The sequence below is a fragment of the Hyaena hyaena genome, unplaced genomic scaffold (genome assembly GCF_003009895.1).
Source record: "Hyaena hyaena isolate Hyena2069 unplaced genomic scaffold, ASM300989v1 scaffold_724, whole genome shotgun sequence".
In the NCBI taxonomy this organism is placed as follows: Eukaryota; Metazoa; Chordata; class Mammalia; order Carnivora; family Hyaenidae; genus Hyaena; species Hyaena hyaena.
The window spans coordinates 837,297-853,017 of NW_024081354.1; the positions used below are offsets into that span (position 1 = coordinate 837,297).

Below are 15,721 nucleotides of genomic sequence, written 5' to 3' on the forward strand. Positions count from 1 at the left end.
GCTCAGGTCAAGATCCTGCAGTTGTGTAACTGAGCCCCACGTGGAGCTCTGTGCTGAACATGGAGCTTAAGATTCTCTTTTTCTCTCTGTCCCTCTCCCTCTCTAAAATATAATAAAATGGGGCTCCTGGGTGGCTTAGTTGGTTAAGTGTCTGACTTTCGCTTAGGTCATGATCTCGCGGTTCATGGGTTCGAGCCCCGTGTCGGGCTCTGTGCTGACTGCCAGCTCAGAGCCTGGAGCCTATTTCAGTCTGTGACTCCCTCTCTCTCTGACCCTCCCTTGCTCACACTGTCTCTCTCTCCTAGAAATAAATAAAACATTAAAAAAAATTAAAATATAATAAAATAAAAATGAGTATACAAAGTTTAGTAGATTAAATATCCTTGACTAGCTTCCCCTATTTGCTTCTGTGTTTCTGATAATGTACTATTTACTACTCTCCTGATTATTCTTCTTTTTTTTTCCTGATTACCCAGGGTTGTTTTTTTTTTTTTTTAATTCTCAAGTTAGTTAACATACAGTGTTAGTCTTGGCTTCAGGAGTGGATTCCAGTGATTCATCACTTACATATAACATCCAGGATTCATCCCAACAAGTGCCCTTCTTAAGGCCCATCATCCATTTTCCCTATGCCCATAAACCCTCAGTTTGTTCACTGTATTTAAGAGTCTCTTATGGTTTGCCTCCCTCTCAGTTTTTATTTTCTTTTTCCCACCTTTGCCCTATGATCATCTGTTAAGTTTCTCAAATTCCACATGAGTGAAATTATGTCTCTCTTTCTCTGATTATCCAGTTTTAACAATCCCCTCTCTAACATTTTATCCTTCAAATGTCCCTTCCATATGCCCATTTCTTTTTAGCTACATTGTGTCCATTTAGTATCAAGGACTCCTCTTGTTCCTCTTGAAGAGCCTCAAAACCTGTCTGCCCGCATACACTCAAATTTTCCTCCACATCTTCGTATCTTACATATGTCACTCTCCTACACAAGGCTAAAAGAGGTCTGAATTTCATCTAGCTATTGTAGAAAACCCTATGAACAGTTGGGATAATCAGCAAAGATCTTAGAAAGGTCATACCTACTGGTAGTAGGATTAAATTAATGCTAGAATAAAGCATACTGCAGTATGATCTAAAGTGTGATCTAGAGACCCACATAACAAAGATTAAAAACAAGCCTCAAAAGGATCGACCTTATCAGCATGTATCTTTAAGGACATGTCAGAACAAATTTTAACACTCTTCCAAGGGAGACCACAAAATCTAAACATCTAACAATGTAACATTCTAAATATTCAGCATTTGGTCAAAAATTACCAGATATGCAAAGAATAAGCAAACTGCAATCCATTACCAGCTGGAATATGAAGCAATAGAAACAGGTTCAGTAATGACAAAGATGATAAAAATAGTAAACAACAATTTAAAAACAGCTATTATTAATATGCACAGACTTAAAAGGAAAACATGAACATAATGAAAAGAAACAGAAGCTGTATTGATCTTTATAAAACCCAAGTTGAACAAGAGTACAATGTCTAAGTTGAAAAACTCACTGGGTAACATTAACAGATTAGACATTCCCCAAATGAAAAGAACAGAGGTAGACTTGAAGGCATAGTAATGGAAAAAATCTAAAATGAAGCATTAAGAAAAAAAATGAGAGAAAAAATGAACAGATCATCAGTGATTTGTGTCACAGTGTCAAGTAGTATAATATACATGCAATTGGAGTTACAGAAGAGGGGGGATATCACAATAAAACTGCATAAAAAATTAAAAAAACTTTGGGTTTGGATGGATTTCAGAATTTTTTGGAGTTTTCGAAAGGTAGTGCCATGTGTCTACTGTATGACGTATAACATCACCAATTGGTTTTGTAGCAGCACCCCATATTTAAAAATATTAATACATCTTCAGCAATCAAATATTTATGCTAAGTGAGATAAATCTAGAAATAGCTACACAAGTTAAGTTTTGTGGATCAATGAATTTTAGAACCAAAGTTTAGACAAAACTTTGGGTGTTCAGAGTTTCTTTGATTTGGTTTTACAGTTAAGGGCTAATGGGCCTGTACCTGTGTTTGAATAACCTTTATGTCCTGAGAGCTTAAGTGTCTAAGGATTGCTAAGTATACAAATGCAAGCAACTCTGTCCTTGTGGAAACAGGAAGATACGTCAAAAAGGGAAGATGGGAGAAAGTAAGTGTGATGCAGTTCCCGCTGACCAGGGCTCACAAGGTACAGGAGAATCCAACACAGATGACACACAAGGCACAAGGTAGATTTTGATTATTCAGCAGGAGCTCAGGAGAAGGAAAGATTAATTCAGCTGATCTCTCAGTTCAGGCTGGAAAGCGAAGCCAGGGTTTCATCATGGTAGATAATATACATTAGACTGAGGCATCCACATGTTATCCTGTAAGGAATAGCACTTCAATACTTACTAAACTGGACTCACCAGTGATACTCTCTGAGTCTCTGTGATTGCTGTTCATGAGGTTTTCTTCACCTGTTGGTGATGTAAAAATGGCATTCTGTGATTGACTCATGCAGGATCCTTTCTTGCTTTGGTTGACAAGGACAGCTTTGGTATGAATCAGAGTAAAGGAAATCCATCAAGCCATTCAATAATGAAATGGATCTGGTAGTATAGATATTTTCTTTTAAACAGATTTTTTCTGATGAGTCAAATGACATCTGCAGCAACGAATGCTCTCATGTGATTATCACACTCTGGAGAGTCATGACCTAAAACAAAGAACACATCAAGTGACTTTAGAATTCAGCATGTTCTTTAATAACAACAGTCCAATTACCTGGAACCTCTGTCATTAAGAATGTTTTCCTAGTGACACATACAACATGGATAAGTCTCAAAATAATTATGCTGGATAAAAGTCAGACAAAAAGAAAATATATTGTTTATGATTCCATTAACATAAAATTCTAAAAATGTAAGCCTCCCTACAGCAACAAAAAGCAGATCAGTGACTGCCTGGGGTTGGGGGAGGGATTTCCAAGGAAGAGGAGAAAAGTTTTGGGGTTGATGAATATGTTCATTATAGTGATATTTGGGGTGGGTTTCACAATTACATATACATGCCAAAACTTATCAAATTATTCATCTGAAATATGTGCAATCTAATAATAAATTATAATAATGTTAAAAAATTTTTAAGATAATCATCTATTTTAAGTAAAATAATAATAATAATAAATTGTGGGGTCTATACCATAAGTAGAAGTAAAATGTATTACAGTAATAGCACAAAGGACAGGAGGAGAAAAATAAAAATATATTGTTATAAGGCTTTTATATTGTACATGAAATGGTAAAATGTTATTCGAAGGTAGTCTGTCATAAGTTAAAGCTGTATACTATAAACCTGAAAGTAACCAATAAAATAACTGAAGAACTATAGACAATAAACCAACAAAAGAGATGAAGTGGAATAATATAAAATAGTTTCTCTACTCTGGCACTACTGGTATCTGGGGATAATGCTTTGACATGTGCATTGCAGGATGTTGAACAGTATGCCAGTAGAATTCTCTCCCCAGGCCTTCTCCCAGTTGTAACAACCAAAAATGTCTGCAGACATTGCCAAATATCCCCTGGTAGGCAAAACCACTCCCAGTTGAGAACCACTGATACAAAAGTTGCTCAACCTCACAATACCTAAAATAAATAAAAATGTAAATATTTCTCACCCATTAGCTTAATAAACATTAAGTTTTATTATATTTATTGTTGAAGAGGGCACGGAAAAACCAGCACTCATACTGTCGAGAAAAGTGCAAAATGGTACAAACTTTTAGAAAGGCTATTTGGCAATGTATACCAAACTTTTAAGTGCACATACACCGTAATTTAACAATTCTACCACTGTGAATTTATAATGTGGATATATTCACAAAGTGTGTCAAGATGTAGGCACAAGAATGTCCATGTGGTTATTTTTTTTTTAAAGCATATGCACACAGAAAGAAAGAAAATATCCATAAAGAAGTGGTTAAGGGGCAACCTGGGTGGCTCAGTAGGTTAAGCATTCAACTCTTGATTTTGGCTAAGGGCATGATCTCACGGTTCATGAGTTCAAGCCCTGCATCAACTTCTGCACTGACAGTGCACATTTGGCCTGTTTGGTATTCTCTCTCTCCCTCTGTCTCTGCCCCTTCCCTGTTCTCTTTCTGTCTCTCTTAAAAATAAACTAACATTATTAAAAAATTTTAGTCCAATAAAAAAGAAGTGGTTTAATAATGGTACATACCAAGGAATGTAATGCATTAAATATATGTGTGTACCTGAAAAAAACAACTATTATCAGTTAGGGAAACTATTTAATACTGGTTATGAGTCTAGCTTTATATCAAAAGATAGTCACTACTGAATAGTCTCTACTTAGCAACTTCCAGCTTCTATTTATGGCTAATTCATTCTCATGCATACTATTTATAGCCATCGTAAACATTCGGTATTTTACAAAGAGTCACAATAGGAACAACATAAAGGCATTAAAAGAAACTGAAAAATGGTCACTAAGGTAGAATAAAGAAATATTCTCAGTAAATGCTAGGGAAGAGAGTTTCAAAGATGAAATAGGCACAGAATTAAACATTACAGAAAAGGCAAAGGAGAGATTTGGTTTTAAAAAAGAGGGTGCTGGGACCATAAAATCAATGTTAACCTTCTAGAAACAAGTTCAGCCACGAAGTTAGGCTCAAAGCCAGGCTGCAAGGAGTCAGGAAGTGAGATGGTAAGAATGGAGTTTACTGAATACAGACCAAGATTTCTAACACCCAGACTTTAAGGTTTACATGGACCAGTAAAATTTGGAAAACTTCTGTAGTTATTGGCATAGAGTTGCCTTTTTTTTTTTGAAAAATATATTGTGTAAGGAAAAAAGACATAATGGAATAAACAACAATCCTTTCCAAAAGAGAAGTTTATAATTTTATGTTGACATAACAAAAATTTAATTTTTCTATATCTGAATTCAGAAAATTTTAATCAATAAAAATTTAAAAATTCTATGCTAAAAGGCAATCTACAGAATGGGAGAAGATATTTACTAATAACATATCTAGTAAAGGACTAGTATCCAAAATATATAAAGAACTTACACAACTCAACACCCAAAATACAAATAATCCAATTAAAAAATGAGCAGAAGACATGAAGAGACATTTTTTCAAAGAAGACATACAGATAGCTAAAAGACACAAGACGCTCAACATCACTGATCATTGGGGAAATACAAATAAAAACTACAATGAGATATCACCTCATACCTATCAGAATGGCTAAAATAAAAAACACAAGAAACAACAGGTGTTGGCGTGGATGTGGAGAAAAAGGAACACTTATGCACTGTTGGGAATGCAAATTGGTGCAGCGACTGTGGAAAACAATATGGGTTCTCCTCAAAAAATTAAAATTAGAACTATGCTATGATTTAGCAATTGTGCTACTAGGTATCTACCCAAAGGATACAAAAAGACTAATTCAAATGAATACTTGCATCCTGATGTTTACAGCAGTATTATTTACAATAGCCAAATTATGGTAACAGTCTGTGTCCATCAACTGATAAACGGATAAAGAAGATGTGGTATGTATACACACACACACACACACACACACACACACACACTGGAATGTTACCTGGCCATAAAAAAGAATAAAATCTTGCTATTTGTAACATGGATGGAACTAGAGAGTATTATGTTAAGTTAAATAAGTCAGAGAAAGACAAATACCCATATAATTTCATTCATATGTTGAATATAAGAAACCAAACAAATGGTCAAGGAAAAAAGAGAGAGAGAGAAACCAAGAAACAGATTCTTAACTATAGAGAACAAACTGATGGTGACCACACTGGAGGTGGGTGGGGAGATAGATGCGTTAAATAGGTGATAGAAGTAAAGAGTGCACTAATGATGAGCACCAGGTGTTTTATGGAAGTGATGAATCACCATATTATACACCTGAAACTAATATTACACTGGAATGTATGTTACCTGGAATATAAATAAAAACTTCATTCCCACCAACAGTGCAATGTGTTCCCTTTTCTCCACATCCTCACCAACATCTATTGTTTCCAGATTTGTTCATTTTAGCTATTCTGACAGGTATGAGGTGGTACTTCATTGTGGTTTTGATTTATATTTCTCTGATGATGAGCATCTTTTCATGTGTCTGTTAGCTTTCTGGATGTCTTCTTAGGAAAAGTGTCTATTTATGTCTTCTGCCCATTTCTTCACTGGATTATTTGTATTTGGGTGTTGAGTTTGAGAAGTTCTTTAAAGATTTTTGGGTACTAACCCTTTACCTGATGTGTCATTTGCAAATGTCCTCTCCCATTCCATTGGTTGCCTTTTAGTTTTGATGATTGTTTCCTTCACTGTGCAGAAGATTTTTATCTTGATGAGATCCCAATAGTTCATTTTTGCTTTTGTTTCCCTTGTTTCTAACAAGTGCAGTCACTCTGCAGAACAGTATGGAGGTTCCTCAAAAATTTAAAAATAGAACTACCTTATAACCCAGCAATTGCACTACTAGGGATTTATCCAAATGATACAGAAATGCTGATTCGAAGGGGCACATGCACCCCAATGTTTATAGCAACACTATCCCCAAAGCCAAATTATGGAAAAAGCCCAAATGTCTATCGACTGATGAATGGATAATGAAGATGTAATAAGGGTTCCTGGGTGGCTCAGTCAGGTTAAACATCAGACTTCAATTCAGGTCATGGTATCATGGTTCATGAGTTTGAGCCCTGTGTCTCAAAATCTTTAATTTAATCCTTTCTGCAAAATCCCTTATGCCATGTAAGGTAATATTCACAGGTTCCAGAGTATTAGGATCTGGGTATCTTTGACAGTCATTATTCGGCCTACTTAAAGTGGTTAAGAACATGTATTCTGCAGCTAGACTGCTTGTATTTGAACCCTAGTTCTACCACTTACAAGTTGTATGACTTTGGACAAATTACTTAATCTCATGTTTTTCATCTATAAATGGGCCTAATAACAGGGTCTATTTATTTGGTGGCTATGGGAATTAAGTAAGTTAAGTGAGAGGTTAATAATAACACCCACCTCAGAGAATCAGTTGGAGGAATTACATAAATTAATACACATAAAATGCTTAGAACATTGCCTTAGGATACAGTAAATTCTATGCAAATATTATTTACTATTTCTATCATCACTAAATGCTGTTACTTTATTATCATTATTATTGTTGTTTTTGTGCCTTACACAAAGTTGGGAACAATGTAAACCATACTTTTGACCACTTACTGGCATCTTCTCTTAACATAAGAAATCCCATTTACTTCCTGCTCTCTAACAAGTGATGTTAGTTTACTGCCATTTATCATTTTCCTTTCTAAACAAAAAGACTGCAGAGTCAGAGTTCTAAATGTAGTATAAACTGCTGGAAAACTCTGGCAAGCACAAACAACACATTTTCAGTGCCCTTCCTCGTTCATTCAACATATTCTTAGTATCTCCTTGAGCACCAACTATTTTCTATGCTCCATTTTTATTCACTCTTTTCAGGAACAACTTCACTCCTTTTCTTTGATAAACCAAGCATGCGTTATTTAACAAGAAGCCAGCCTTTATAAATCATGCATATTTAGGAGAAAATAAAGTAAAATAGCCAAGTGACTTGTTTAAACAAGAATAAGACTTAAAAAGAACAACCAAAACATGTCACTGATAGAGATATTGTTGGAAGAAAACAGCATGGCTAATGGCTTAGTTTAGCCTAGCCATGGAAACTAAATGGTCAACAGTGTGTGCCTAAATATAGGTCTTGTGACTCTAAAAAAAAAATCTTGCTACTTCCTTAAAACAGGATACTCTGGCCAAAACAGCCTTACTGAAAAGACTAAAACAATTCAGAGAAACTTCATCTTAACAGAAGCACAGAGCTTACAATTAAAATAAACATAAAGATTTAACAAACATTTAGGGGCTATTGGGTCACTCACTCAATTGGTTAAGCATCCGACTCTTGAATTTGGCCCAAGTCATGATCTCACAAACTGTGAGATCAAGTCCTAAGTCAGACTCCATGCTGACAGCACAGAGCCTACATGGGATTCTCTCTCTCTCCCTTTTTCTCTGCCCCTCCCCACCCTCAAAATAAATAAACTTTAAGACAAAAAAGATTTAACAAATATTTAAATTAGAAATAGACTTTAAAACTTTACTATACAAATAACACTTTGGGGATCAAAGTACGTGTTGTCCGTTCATTTGCATGGAGAAGTGGAAAGAGTTCCAATCACCATCAGCAGCAGCTCTTTTGGCAGAGACAACCCTAATTCAGTCAAAAGATAACCTGTACAATTTAAAAAATAAATTTACTATGTTTCTACATTAAATAATAGGTTTTTGAAACAGACATTCACTAATTTTAATGCTGGCCAGCTACATCAAAGGTAAGATTTACCAAAAAATCCAATAATTTTAAAACCAGGTATGAAGCCACAAAAAGACAGTATGATTGCTTTAGTGTTAAGAGCTGAAAAAAAGGGGGGGTGTCACCACCACAATCCAACCTGAAGAGTAAGTGGCAGACCTCACAAAGATAGAGCCCACACACCAATGCCAAGTCCAGCTGCGCTGATGTACCCCAATATATTACATTGGCTATATTCAGCATAGCTATTCTACCAGCAGTTGTAAAGTTCACAGTTAGGAAACAGGAATTATGCCCAGCAAATACTTTGTATCCCCCTCTTTTTTTGTATCGTATCTTTTTTTGTATCTCCCCAACCCCTTTTAGTAATCTTTTTTTTTTTTTTTAGATTTAAAGATCAGTATGGTTTTCAGAATATGAAGTATATGGAGGCAGCTCTACTTACAAACAGGTTGGAATCCAAAGGCTGTTAAATCCATTAGTTTAAAAGTCCAAAACCATGAGTGAGATTTAGGCTTATGGGCTCTGCATTGCCTCTTAACTGATATATTTTGGGCATTTTTAAAAAACTGCCCTGTTTTGTTTACAATTAATATTTGCTGAGGCAGGCAACCTCCTTGCCACAATCTCTATCAACAGGAGATGGGAGGGAACCTCTGGCAGTGAAGGAATCCACGCCAGGGCTTCACCTGCAGATTAGGAAAAACACTTAACCCATGGTGCCATCTGTGGTTTTTGATAAGTTTCCACAGAAGCACTTGCATTACCATGCTTAGCCTTTAAATTCTTAAACTCCTAACTTTAACTGAATTAATCTTTGACTAAATAAATAGGCATCCCACTTTAACAACCATCCTCTCCCCAAACCATTTCTAATTTTCTTAGTGTTTATTTTTGAAAGAGAGAGACAGACAGACAGAGCATGAGTGGGGAATGGGCAGAGAGAGAGGGAGACACAGAATCCAAAGCAGACTTAGGCTCTGAGCTGTCAGTACAGAGACCAATGCAGGGCTCGAGCCCACAAACCGGGAGATCGTGACCTGAGCCAAAGTTGGATGCTTAATCGACTGAGCCACTCAAGCATCCCATTTAAAAAAAAAATTTTGTTTAATGCAAAACCATTTCACAGATTCACATTTCTTCACCTTCTGCTGACTATCAATTTACAGGTCCATCTTTTTTCATAGAATTGTCCTTCAGAATCATTCTTATTGTCTAATCATATATTTAATATGTGTAATTTTCTCACTTTCAATATTTTATTTTTATTTTTTAAATGTTTTATTTATTTCTAGGAGAGAGAGAGAGAGACAGCGTGAGCAGGGGAGGGTCAGAGAGAGAGGGAGTCACAGACTGAAACAGGCTCCAGGCTCTGAGCTGGCAGTCAGCACAGACTGGGTTCGTGGGGCTCGAACCCACGAACCGCGAGATCATGACCTAAGCGAAAGTCGGACGCTTAACCGACTAAGCCACCCAGGCGCCCCACTTTCAATATTTTACACCATTTCCACTTTTGTGTCCATCAATCTGCCACCAGCACTGCTTTTAGGTACAAAGTGGAGTTTGTAATATTTATAAAATACCTCAAAGGTATCTATATAAAGCAAACATGCCAAAAATAACAATGGCTGAGTTGAAATGACCATCTGTTGGTGATCAACAGAATTGAATCTGCTCTGGGGCATACTCCATCCCTAACCAGAAAGTTCCTGAATTATACATTTTAAACAGATGAGTTTGTGTTTAAAAAAATGTATAAGAAAGTAAATCTACCATGCAAGAACAGGGCTCTCTGTCCTATACATTTAGACATGTAATTTTAGGTGTAACTCGTGCTTGGCATTTCAAGCCAAATATTAAAGGTCTGAAGAAAACTTTAGCCTGATATCTTGTTAGCAAAAGATAATGAATTTATATTATTTGAAGTAATCTAGCCCAAACTACTTAAGTGGAAAGGAATATTATTTCTTTGTACTTTCCTCAACAAATAGTGAATAGCAGAAGAATGGGTAGCTGCTCATAAGTATCATAAGTGATTCATCAAGGTCTTTGCATCACTAAGAGTCACCACAGCAACAATGAAGGTTTCCTAGGCAAGGAACCACTTATGAGTCAATGATCTATTTTACAGAAGAGTGGCCACATCATACAACTGTGGTTGCACATTGCATACTTTACCTTTTATAAAGTTAGGCAAATAATCCAAAAGCAAAAAAATAGTAGGGGCTTTTCCAAGAAAGCAAGGTCTAGACATTATCAGAAGCCATTTTTTTCTCATATTTCACATCTATATCCTCATCAATCCACAATGACAGTTATCAAAATATGACCCCAATCACGAGGAAAATGTTACACTATGCTTCCATACCTACTCTTTCAGAAGTTATAAAAACAGGATTTAAAAGAAAACATTAAAAGATAATATTTTATGATTCTTAAACAATTAATGTTTACCCATTTGGAAAATTCACACATCTAATGTGCTGGAGTTCCAACTACGGCATCCAATAAAAGTTATCACTATCGTCAGATATTATTTTCAAATTCTGAAAAGTGTAATATTAAACATGTTAGTAGGTATGTTTCCCTTTCCTATTGGCCTTATGATGAATTACATAGATTGGTATTCAAAAGTTAAATAGCACCTTTATATTTGTAAAGGACTACGAAATAACATATACTACATAGCCCATTTATTTTTACAGATTCTTATTGAAACTGAGAAGTCTATACTTGGATAACTTAATCACCCTATGGTCTCAGTTTCCTCATTTATAAAACTGGGACAATAATAGTACCTATCTTATAGAGTTGTTATGTGGATTAAATGAATTAATATTTATTAAAGCATATGTTATAGTAAAACTTTGGTTTGTGAGCATAATTTGTTCCAGAAACATGCTTGTAATCCAAAGCACTCATATCAAAGCGAATTTCAAGAACCATTGGTTCAGTTGTGATCATATGATGTTTGGCATCACATGCTTCTCTTATTTCAAGACATTGCTTGTTTATCAAGCTAAAATTTATTAGAAATGTTTGCTTGTCTTGCAGAACACTGATAGAACAAGTTACTTGTAATCCAATGTTTTATTGTCCTTGATACACACTAAAGATTATTTATGTGTTAAATATAATTTAGAAGTTAAATTGAGGAGGTAGAATTATAAAATACAAACCATACCATTTCATGGTACTTGGTCACCTGGATGTTAAAGATAAAGAATTCAGATTACTTCCTATCCTTCCACATTGTTAACACCTCTACTCTCAAAAGTACATGTTCTTAATAAAAGCGTGGTTATATATCTCACCTGGAACTGCCACCTAGCAATAATTCAGGAGTTCTAACAATTACTCTTACCTAAGGTAATCCTTTCTTGTCAATAACTACTAGTGTTATGGAAACTCTTATAAAAATTTTCCTGAATAACGAACGCATGGTGGGAGTACAACCATTCAAAGAAACTAACAGAAACTATGTAGTCAAATTAAATACATCCATACCCTAAAATCCAGCAATTTTGCTCCTGGTAATTTACTGTCTCAAAGATATTCCTGTATCATATAAAGAGACACATAAAAGATTGTCTTCCATACTGCTGTTAAGTGACAGTAAAGTGAAGGCCTATTCCCTGGAGAGTAGATGGGTGAAATGTGGGGGATACACATATGGAACAACATAGCACGAGAAATACAGTGCCAAGTGAATAAAGCAAGCAAGGGAAGCCTGGGTGGCTCGGTTGGCTAAGCGCTCAACTCGGTTTCAGCACAGGTCATGATCTCATGGTTTGTGAGTTTGAGACCCACATTGGGCTCTGTGCTGACAATGCAGAGCTTGCTTTGGACTCTCTCTCTCTCTGCCCCTCCCCTGCTTGCATTCTCTCTCTAAAATATAAATACACGTTTTTTAAAAAAGCCAAGAAGTAAAGTTAGAGATATATCATGACATGAACACAATAAATTTTTTTTCCTGCATTAAACTTATAAACACATTAAAACACTTGCCTGTTGGTTGGAAAGTGAGGGAAACTTGGAGCAAGGTAGGGGATAAAAGGGAAAAAATTAAAAAACCCATGGAAGCCCTACTGTTTTTTCAGAAGGCAGAATACTTCTCATATAATTATTATCATGTCTCTTCAATCCTTAAAGTTTGAACATGTGCCTGAATAGGAAACGTTTACTTTTATATTACTATTTAGCTACTCTAAAGCAGTGTAATTAGATTTCAACTAAGGTAGTGATAAAAAAAAAAAAAAAGTGGGATTCACCCTCAATATTGGCATTTTCAGGTGCTTGGTTACCTGGTAAAAGCTTTAAAGGTAAAAATGTTTAAGTTCAAAGGTGACAAGAGTTTAAGGATGTGGAAAAAGAGAAACCCTTTACACTGCTGATGAGAATGCAAACTGATGCAGCCACTCTGGAAAACAGTATGAAGGTTCCTCAAAAAATAAAAATAGAACTACCCTATGGTGGGTGAAATTGGTCAGAGAAAGACAAACATCATATGACTTCACTCATATGTGGAATTTAAGATACAGAACAGATGAACAGAAGAGAAAGGAAGCCAAAATACTATAAAAGCAGGGAAGAGGACAAAACATAAGAGACTTAAATACAGAGAACAAACTGAGGGTTGCTGGAGGTGTTTTGGGTGGGGGGATGGGCTAAATGGGCAAGGGGCATTAAGGAGGACACTTGTTGGGATGAGCACTGGGTGTTATATGTAGGTGATAAATCACTAGATTCTACCCTTGAAATCATATCATTATTGCACTATATGCTAACTAACTTGGATGTAAATGAAAAAAAAATTAAATTTTAAAAAGACAAGAGTTTAATAAGATTGGTGAATAATTATTGCTACATTCTTTAAACTTCTTTCTCATCTGATGAAAATCAGCCTTAAGCTACACTGGAAATACTTATTCAGTTTCTCTCTCTTTAAAACACACAAACACAACACAACACACAAAGTATGTACATTTATACTTCTGTTTCTCATTATAAATGAAGTAATATATTAATTTAAAAAATCAAGAAGTAGATAAACATAAAGAATCAAATGAAAGCCACTTGTAATCTTTTACCACCTTTCATTGGAAGACAGAATGTTAACATGCTGTTTAGCAGCCCACTCATTTATCTTCCCATGTCAACATACTATCAATGTATACTATCATTGTAACGTGAATTACACAGTACTCAGAATCTATACTTATATAGCCACTGACAATTTCCATCAGTGACTTCTAACAATTAACAGATTATTCGCCCACTTTAAAACTCAAGAATCCATAACAAGGGTCAGCAAACTTCTTTATGAAAAGCCAGGTAGTAAATATTTTAGGCTTTGCAGCCATATAAGGTTTCTATGGCCACCTATTATCTTTGTTTGGTTTTTTTTTCAGCCCTTTAACAATATAAAAACCATTATTAGCTTGCATAACTGGCTGAATTTGGTCCATAGGCTATAGTTTGCTGACCTCTGGTCTATTCCCTAAATTGTGGTATTTCTGGACCACAGAATAAAAAACTACAATGACACCAAACTTTTACAGAAAATGCAACTGCTGAATAAGCATTATCAACATCATCTTTACAAAACTCTTCTTCTAGACAGGAATTCCATCTTGTACTTGACATCCCAGCATGATAGTGAGTATCAAAAGAGATAGTACATATAATAAATCCTTAAAATAGCAGTGCCTATTAATTATACGTCCCTAGTTTTATGTCTCTTCCCATCACCTCTTTTTTCAAACTCATTTCTATAAAAAAAATCACAATTGGCTTAGAAATGTGAAAAACAAAGTATTATCTGTCAGGCAAAAATAATGTAGTGATGTCATATGGTAGTTTAGTCAAAGAAAATAGGATAGAAAACAGCTCAAAGATACTAAATAAATGCAAACCTCAAAAGGGGAGACTTCAGTCTCACATTCACAAAATAGTGTTGGTTTATTTCTCTAAGAAAAGAGCAACTTGACCTTAAGTTATATCTGAAATCCTATGTCCTTTTAAGAGAGCACTATCTTTTCTGTATGATCTAGCAAAAGAGCTACACAATGTTAGACAGTATATTCAATTCTAATATTGCACAAGCTTTTTCAAGATAGTGTTTTCTTGGGGCATTTGGGTGGCTCAGTCAGTTAAGTGTTCGACTTGGCTCAGGTCATGATCTTGTGGTTCATGGGTTCCAGCCCCATGTCTGGCTCTGTGCTGACAGCTAGCTCAGAGCCTGGAACCTGCTTCAGATTCTGTGTCTCCCTCTCTCTCTCTTCCTCCCCTGTTCATGCTTGCGCTCTCTGTCAGAAATAATAAAACATTAAAAAAAAAAAAAGATAGTGTTTTCTTATAATGTCTGGAGTGGAGACTGAGTTCAGTATGAATTATATATTTGGGGCACCTGGGTGGCTCCATTGGTTAAGCGTCTGACTCACAATTTCAGCTCAGGTCATGATCTCACAGTTTGTGGGATCGGGCCCTGTGTCAGGCTCTGCACTGACAGTGTGGAGCCCGCTTGGGATTCTCTCCCTCTCTCTGCCCCTCCCCTGCTCTCTCTCCCTCTCAAAAATAAATAAATAAACTTACATTAAAAAATATTTAAAAGTTTGATAAATGGGAGAAAATAAAATTTACTAAAAGGGTTATCATGTTACATCTAAAAGGTACACATTTCATCATCTTAACCATATGACAGCAGAGCTCCTCTTAGGAAATGAATGGTTTTTGTTTGGGAAAATACATGGCAAAGCCACTTGTGTAAGGTGAGGCTAAGATGCTCTGCATAAGATTACGGAAATAACAGTTTTTTCTTCATCTGGAGAGGGAGACAAGAGCCAGATGGCAGTAGCTCAGAAGCCACAAGAAAACCAGGAATTTGCAGATATCTTAGGGAGGGTTTTGGCTTCTCCATAACATGAAATTGAAAGTTCAAGACAACTATTTAGCTTTTATAGGGTCTGTCTGGACACTCAGCTGACACTTGGGTTTAAGATATATTAAAATACCTGTTTACAACACAAGAAACAACAGGGGTTGGCAACGATGCGGGGAAAGGGGAACCGTCTTACACTCCTGGTAGGAATCCAAAATGGTACAGCCACTCTGGAGAACAGCATGAAGGTTCCTCAAAAAGTTAAAAATAGAACTACCCTACAATTCAGAACTTATGCTACTAGGTATTTACCCAAAGGATACAAAAATACAGATTCAAAGGGGCACATGCACCCTGATGTTTAGAGCAGCATAATCAACAATAGCTAAGCTA

The 15,721-nt window shown here is 35.8% G+C and overlaps 1 protein-coding gene across 1 annotated transcript in view; it reads right to left on the reverse strand.

Moving 5' to 3' along the window:
• The window catches only part of TRAK2 (trafficking kinesin protein 2), a 60,180-nt gene that overhangs the window by 30,305 nt on the left and 14,154 nt on the right, over positions 1-15,721 (reverse strand). Inside the window, exon 2 of the mRNA XM_039217816.1 lies at positions 2,461-2,750. Coding sequence (XP_039073747.1) covers positions 2,461-2,551 — 91 coding nt within the window. The 5' untranslated portion in view covers positions 2,552-2,750. The remainder of the gene's footprint in view (positions 1-2,460; positions 2,751-15,721) is intronic.